At 39.2% G+C, this 8,514-nt stretch overlaps 1 protein-coding gene across 2 annotated transcripts in view; it reads right to left on the reverse strand.

Moving 5' to 3' along the window:
• Positions 1 to 4,725, reverse strand: part of LOC147706987 (cytochrome P450 2K1-like) — a 576,312-nt gene extending 571,587 nt beyond the window's left edge. Inside the window, exon 1 of one of the 2 annotated variants that reach the window (XM_086926213.1) lies at positions 4,496 to 4,725. In XM_086926213.1, coding sequence (XP_086782339.1) covers positions 4,496 to 4,681 — 186 coding nt within the window. In that variant the 5' untranslated portion in view covers positions 4,682 to 4,725. The remainder of the gene's footprint in view (positions 1 to 4,495) is intronic. The other variant, XM_086926214.1, reaches the window with a different exon arrangement.
• Positions 4,726 to 8,514: the final 3,789 nt, after the last annotated feature.

Below are 8,514 nucleotides of genomic sequence, written 5' to 3' on the forward strand. Positions count from 1 at the left end.
GCTGCCGCTCGCAGCACCATATGGTATTAAATATCACCGCTCGCTCCCACAAGTCAATCGCCCCACATGCGCGCGTTGCCATTGAAGGCAATGGAACGCGTGCACGAGTTTTCCTCAAAAAGGGAATCGACGGATTTAGGTCTCTTTCCTGGTACAGAGCAGGAATATCGTCGTAAAAATATCGACTAACCTAAATATCGCTGCAAAAATATCTGCAGGAAGAAATATCGATGACAAAAATATCGTCTGACCAGAATATCGACAGACAGGTAAGTAATATCGTTAACATTAATATAGTTGTAATAAATATCGTTTACAAAAACATAGTTTACAATAATATCGTTTTTTAAATAATTATAAGTAATGTAGTGTTTTTAATGAATATTTGTAGTCAAAGTAGTATTTTTAGTAGTATATTATTATTTAATAATGTATTTTCAGTTGAATTTAGTATTAATAGTTCCGTAGCGGGTTGAGGGTTTATAGGAGAGTAGGGTGGGAAGTAATTTAAATATAATGAAATAATACATTAATTAATGTTTTAAATGAATATAAATAGTGTAATAAATAATAGTTAATTAATTTCAATTAGTTAATTGAATAATAATTATGTAATTAATTATGTTAATTTTTTAATAAATTTTAGGTGTGTGTACAGGATTTTTTTAGTGAAAATGTTTTTGGGTAAAGGGGTATTTTTAGGGTTCAGGGTCAGTTTTCAGTTTTTGGGTAAAGTGGTATTTTTAGGGTTCAGGGTCAGTTTTCAGTTTTTGGGTAAAGGGGTATTTTTAGGGTTCAGGGTCAGTTTTCAGTTTTTGGGTAAAGGGGTATTTTTAGGGTTCAGGGTCAGTTTTCAGTTTTTGGGTAAAGGGGTATTTTTAGGGTACAGTGTCAGTTTTCAGTTCTTGGGTAAAGGTGTATTTTTTGGGTTCAGAGTCAGTTTTCAGTTTTTGGGTAAAGGGGCATTTAAATATAATGAAATAATAGATTAATTAATGTTTTAAATGAATATAAATAGTGTAATAAATAATAGTTAATTAATTTCAATTAGTTAATTGAATAATAATTATGTAATTAATTATGTTAATTTTTTTTATTAATTTTAGGTGTGTGTACAGGATTTTTTTAGTGAAAATGTTTTTGGGTAAAGGGGTATTTTTAGGGTTCAGGGTCAGTTTTCAGTTTTTGGGTAAAGGGGTATTTTTAGGGTTCAGGGTCAGTTTTGGGTAAAGGGGTATTTTAATTATATGTATGTATTATTGTTGTTATATAAAGTAATGTGTAAAATCAATTTATATGTCCATATTTATTAAGTTTATAATTAAAAAGTGTAGTAAATTTTTTTGAAATAGTTAAAAAATAAAAGTAATGTAATGTATTTTGTTAATAGTACTTATATTTATTTATTATTTAATGTAATTTTAATTATTTTAAAAAGTCGATATTTTTTACATCTATGTTAATTACAACGATATTTTGATGTCGATATTTATGTACTTACCTGTTTAAGTATAGGGTGTCAATATTTTTGTAAACGATATTTTTACAACGATATTTATGTCAGCTATATTTTTGTAATCCATATTTTAACACCCTACCCTCTTTCCTATGCAGCGCATGTGCGCTGCGTAGGCGAGACCTAAAAAGTACATGCTTAAACGACCTTGAACACCCTGCAAGTTTTTCAAACTTTCCAAGTTGATGCATCAAGATTTCTTCTAGTGAAACCTAAATGACGAGGAGTTTGGCCCATCATTCCACTGATGTGATGATGTAAGTTAAGGGGTATAGCCAGAGTACAACCTTCAAACATTACTTTGTTGTTGGTGTGTTTTCTTTCAATGAAGACCAGAGAACACTTTTTTAAACGTTTTTGTAAAAAAGAATTTGAAATTTGATGTTACCTCAAAGCTGTCAAATGTTCTCCTCATCAAGTTAACTAACATAGCAGTAGTGACTGGTACTTAATGAAGGCGGGTGGCAGGGGGTGTTAAAAAATAAATATCACTTACCTTGTAGGTTGCTGACTCTCCTTTATCGTTGTCTCTTATTTGGTTCAGTCTGACCAGAACAGGAAGCACAGAGGCTCCCCTAAGCCAATCTCACTGCTGCTGTTAGCAGTGTTGATTATTGGTCTAAGAGCCATTGTTCGGCGCTTAGACAAGCAGTGGGAGCATTACATTACAGCCTGGCGGGAAACATGCTAAGTGTACATGACTGTTTGACCGGTCCTGTTTGGCCATCCTAAGAGGGCTGTATAAACTGTTGGCTACAATAACAGCCATGCCCTGCCCCAAAACCTGCTTCAGTGTGGGAAAATAAAATGATAACATCATTGTGTTGTAATTATTTATGTTTCCTACTTTGCACTGCCTAAAGGCAGTGGGGAGACGCTCCACTGCCTTAGCAAAGGAGCAGCCACTGCTTTCTCATCGTAAATGTGTACTTAAACGTAAAATTCCCTGTGCGCACCAGGCATAATGTGTTTGGCTACAAACCCAGGGCCAGGTCACTTGACAGCTATGATTCTTACGTGTTTCAAGTTCTTTTCAGCATCTGGGTATGGTCTACCCTGTTCCATGTCCTTGTTTTTTAGGTCGAGCCTGGTCAGCGCATGCGCTGCTCTGCGAGGCATGCTCTACAAGAGTATGGAATTGAAGGCCCATCCACTTTTCAACCATAATTGTCATTGGTTTGTGTCATTGTCCTTCCTAAATGCAGGCTTCTGATTTGTTAATAGGCTTGTTAGTTTCTCCTTAGTACTGCCTTGTCTTTATTTGTAAAACCCATGATTACTGGCCCTTTTACTTCACTTGTTACACAGTACGTCTTATTTCATTTGAAAGCAATATTTTCTTTAATGTGATTCCTTACTTTAGGCACTAAATGCTTTCCAGCAAAATTCAGCACATTGAGTGCACCATGCGCTCTTTCAAGGGGCGCTTTCTACAAAAAAAACATGCGTTTGTCAACTTGACAAACAAATACTTTTTTTTGGTAAAACCGTCCCATACCATACTTTCACTTTAATAATGGCTGCTGACCTTTCTTTAGACACGGTAGGTCTAAAGATAGGGGCGTGGCCTCTATTAACGTAAAATCACAGCATGAGGCCCTTATAAACAACAAGCATTTGCAATGTAATAGGTCTCGCATTTTAAAAACTTTGACTTATTGGTATTGTAAATGACAATGCTTTTTATTTATGTGTTGTTTTTTAAACAGATAAATAAAAGGCAGTGTCATTTACAATGCCAATAGGTCAAAATCTCGCAATTGCGAGACCTATTGCATTGCCAATGCTTGTGTTATATGAATGCTTCAAACGTGAGCGACTTCGCTATAGCTTCATGTACATATTCAGCAGTTAAATATTATATATTTTTACCCGGTGGAGAGGTTGTGGCATAACGACTAGAGCTGCTGACTTGGTTCGTGTTTTGTCATTAGCTCAACATACAATGATTTTTCTGGGCAAATCACTCACTCTCCCCTGCCTACCAATACTGAATGTGTAATGTAACTGTGCTCCTGTAAAGCGCGCCAATACCTTTGGGTCAAGTTGGCGCTATATAAAAACTGCCAACAAAAAAGCAGCGTTCCTGCCAGTGTGATTGAGTGATCAGGGAAAGTGGCGTAATGCTGCTTTCATAAAGGGGGGTTTCAGATTGCTATTTATCTGAGACTGAAACGTGATCATTGCTTGCCTATCTCGTCGTGGTGATGAGAGTAATTACAAGAAAATGCAATGCAATCTTTGACTTGGCTACACTCCAGTGGGACGGATTTACACACCGTGCAGTACAAGCAAGACCTTTCCACAGTTCGCAGCTTTACATGCGTACCATTTACAAGAATCTAAAGCTTTTTGTTAGTTATATATTTTACACGGAACATTTTACAGGTGGTGTTTGCCGACACAATCCCTTGGAGCCACCCTACGAGCTGCTTCAAGGGCCGATTCTTGCACGGGCCGGGCTTACCTCCGCGTCCAGCTTCTGCTGCCTCTGCGGTGCAACATATAAAAAACACATTGAAAAAAACAATAGATTTTGCATAGGCGAAAACTATTGGCTTTGCCAACGCTTGTTGAACTAGTACCCTGTTCTTGCACGGGCCTGGCTCACCTACGCTTCCTGCTTCTGCTGCCTCTGCGGTGCAACATGTAAAAAACACATTGACAAAGTCTATATATTTTGCCTAGGCGAAAAGTATTGGCTTTGCCAATGCTTGTTTAGAACTAGTACCCTGTCCACACTAATATGGAAAAGCTAAACTTATATTGTTTTTGTTTTAGATTTTCGACCGTGGTATGTGGGGAAGTCGTTGATTCTCACTTTGAACGCTCGAATCCCTGGGTACATGGTTCACTCAAGGGTATTAATTATTTCAACTCAAATTCGCGCCGATTCTATAAGTAAAAACATACGCACTCACTATAAATAAAGCAGAACGTCCGTTTGCTGTGGCGTTAAAAAGCGCGCGTTGCGCTCACCTCGAGCAAGGTCAGGTAAGGTCTCCTGAGGTTGAAGATGTGCAGGTTACCGATGACCGGCAGCGGCCTCGGTCCGGGCGGGAAGTTGCTGTATTTGTCGCTCTTCCGTCCGTTTATAAAGTTTATTAGAAAAACGAGAGTGAAAACACAAAGCAGCAACGCGACAACGGGATCATGAAAATACATCTTCACGGGTAGCCCAGCAACACCAGCAGCGGCAGGGGAATCGCGGGGCACTACGGAAAAGAATGCTTGGCACGTTTTAAGCCACATCCCGCTTTCACTCCTCCTCCCGTTGTGGTGTTCATGTGCTGCACCAGTCACGTCGTGTTAAAGGGAAATGGTTTATTTACATTAACAAAAAACGCGTGGACTTTGGAAATCATCTGTAGGTTGAAGAAGAAGGCAGGGGTGAATTAGGTTATCGTTCTGACGTTAGCCAGAAAGCGCGACTTTAATAATCATTAACACACTTGCCGACACTCCCGATTCTGGCTGGAAACTACCGATTTAAAGGCTCGTCACGCAGAAACCCGATTCGGATGGCCCAATCACTATCTCTTTAAAATAAGTCAAAAGTTAAATATTGATACTGATAATGATACCCCCTCCAAGAATTACCTCTGAGACCCAAAATTAATGCTTTGTCCTTAGTTCTTGGAGGGGGAGATTAGAGGGTGTGACCCACCTGACATTTTATTTTTGACAGTTTATGTAGCCACTACAACAAGCATTTGCAATAGGTCTCACATTTGAAAGAGTCAGAGCTATTTGCGTTGTAAATGACAATGTTTTTTACCTATGTGTTTTAGTTAGGAGTGGAAAAGAATGTTGTGGGTTGAATTGATATTGATATTGGTGGAATTGTGTGGTGTGGTGTGGATGAATGTAAGCTTTTATGACGAAATTATTTTTATGAAAGCATTCCTGATGCACAGAACAAGTAAAAAACACATAAACAGAAAATGGCAGACAAAGTGGCTCCTTGCAGACACTGGGAGCCTAACAGGGAGATGTTAAACTGGGGGCTCTTTTTAAGCGTGTTTGACCATGGGCAGCAATACTGTATTATTGACATCTGCTATCTTAAGCTGGGCTCCGAGTGTGACTTTCACTCATTGTCTTATATGGGCTTAAAAAAGAAGGTAACGGAAAAAGAAGAATGCTGAATTTCAATTTATAAACTCCCTTTATGTATGAGCCGAACAGGCACTGATTTTCTACTGTCCTAGGGATGGAGCAAGGTTTCATACGTAAAGAAACTTGCTTGGATTCAGCCCTCTCGAAATAACATGTAACTTATTAATCAACATGTTTTGTTTTACATTACATTACATTACACAACATTTTTAGTAAGAAGAGGAAGCTTGCATAAGTGCTTTTACTAACAGTAACCTGAGTGTTCTAAAATGGCCGCCGAAAACGCGGGAACCTTTCTGCGCATGCGTCTGCCACATCTACGTGGTGTGACGTATCATTCGCTTAGTGGGAATTTCTTTGCAGCTGCCCACTAGTGCCAAGATGGCCGCTTCAAGTCTCAGCACTGTACACCAAAGACCTGCACACCTCTATTTTATATGATTGTAATCTAAGAAGATTCAACTGGTTGTGTGTGTTGGGGAGCAACCCTGCTGTGGGTTGTGCCCACAACCCGTATGTATATGCTGCTCTGTCCAGACCTAGAAACATCTAGGTCTGCAGGGTGCTCAACCTATGTCCCTAAGGCTTCAATTCTGTTATCAAATGATACTCATTCAGTGTGCAATGGAAACCATACAGTAATCAAAACAAATACAGTTGTTTGTTATCGTGTGTTTTTTATTTAACTCAATACATGATTCACAAGATATTTCAAAACATCATATCCAAATCATCCGTTTCATTACTGGTTTGTACCATGATTGCATGAAAAATGAAACTAATAAACAAACAATTTTTCCTGAGATACCCAATGCATTTCGGGTTACATAGAACCCTTCGTCATGGGTTATAAATTATATACAAATTATTCGTTTACGCTTCTTCTTTAATTTTCTTTCATTCCAAGAGTGGGCACTAAAAATTAAAATGAAAATAATGTACATTACACATTTCAAGCAAAGTTTTGTTCTATCGTATTGACAATTCTGCATTGTCCCTATAGGATTAGCACGTGTAGTTCAAAAGAAAAGTGAATGATAACGGTAAAATGAAATGAAGAGTGAAATTAGTGAGGGAAAGATGCAAAAGTGAAATAGCTTGTGTACCAAAGGAACCCTTCACTCCTGTGTCATTATCAAAACGTCTCATCTCTTCCCATGTATCAGTGCTCTCAGTCAGTGCTCCCAATTCCCTCATTCCTTCATAAACAACCCCTGAATGCACAACCTATTCTGAGTCTGAGCATCCGTCTACTCACTTTCTGCCATGGGGCTTCCTGGAAGGGGCTACTGTGAATTACAAACAACCTGGCGACTCAACTCATGGTTCTAGAATGACTCCAACTCAGTATGCTTAAGTGACTAATATGTAAATGAAATCTTACCCCTTCATATATTCACATCCGTTCCCTGCCCTGACTTGAAACTGTTACGTGACCGGTTCGTACCTGTAAAAAAACGATTGCCAGTGTAACTAATTTAAATCGGCAACAGTCCACTCCACCATTATAGGGCTCGAAGAAAATCCTTACCCCTCTCTCTGCTCGGCTATTCGCTTCCTCCTTTAGTATACCGCCGCTTCTCATGATACCGAATAATATATTTTTCTTCGATGTTTCGTTATTCTAGTTATAAACAAAACGGCACCCTAGATCAGAACAAGGCGTGTGTGACCACTTAACCAAAATCATTCACCACGATAAATGATTTCTGAGTTCAGCATACCTTCAAAAGCCAGTAACGGTTGGTGTACCAACTCGAACTACCAAGTCATGACTCCTACTCTGACGGAATCTGCTTCGAATTCACAATTAGGGGGTGAAAATTACCACGAGGTTGAACCACGTGGTAATTTGCGAAAATGTGTTAAAATGCTCAAAATTTCATTTTAAAACACTGTCATGATACAGACACACATGTCCTTAGGACATGTGTGTTTGAAACATGCACTTCAAAATAAATTTCAGGGGTGCAGGGGGGGGGTCCTTTGGAACCCCCCCTGCACCCATGGAATGCATTAACATTTTGCGAATTCTAATTTGCGATTTCGCAATTCCCATTGATTCCTATAGGCCACATTGGAATTTGCATAATATTTGCGATTCGGTAAAAATTGCGATTTTTACCGAATTGCAAATTTTATGCGCTTTAAATTATACATCCCTTATTTGCGATTCCCTAAAAATCGCAAATAAGGAATCGCAAAACCGGACTTTGATGCATGTGGCCCTTGGTCCTAAAACTGAAATAGGTTTCTGATAGGCAGGAAGTTGAAGCAGGATTATCGGTTCAAGGAGTGAATGTTTATGAGCCCAGGTGAGTATGGTAAATTATACTGGTAATCCAGCGCGCCATCACTAGAGAAAAAAGTAAACAACCAACACAAGGGAGAGACATTGGTGGCAATTAAAGCAGGACAGAGGGTGGAGTAGTGTGGTAGAGGGTGGGAAAGCAAGCAGAAACAGCTCGGAGGCCTGGGTTGCGGAGGAAGGGAACGAACACAAGCGACAAAGCAGCAACGGCAGGGCTGAATTAGGGAACTGCAGAAACATGCAGAAAGGTAATAAACGTCTTGTGAAAGAAGCATTATTTTAAAAGTGAAGCGGTTTTTAAAAAACACAGATCTCATATGGAGTGTTAAAAAATAAATAACCAGGGTCACCTACCGTGGCATTTTCCGTCTGGTTGCAGTTGTCCCCATTGCAGTTACACATGTTGCTAAGATAAGGAGGGTGTGACTGGACAGAGCTGATAGTCCACCCTTAGTCCCGGTGAGCAGACAGCTCGTAGTGTCCTCAGCTCTGAAGTACATGCATTTGCAGGAATGCCTATCACCAGGAGAGAGGGGTTGGAGGGGACGAGGTTCGGCTGAAAGCACGA

The sequence above is a fragment of the Lissotriton vulgaris genome, chromosome 6 (genome assembly GCF_964263255.1).
Source record: "Lissotriton vulgaris chromosome 6, aLisVul1.2, whole genome shotgun sequence".
In the NCBI taxonomy this organism is placed as follows: Eukaryota; Metazoa; Chordata; class Amphibia; order Caudata; family Salamandridae; genus Lissotriton; species Lissotriton vulgaris.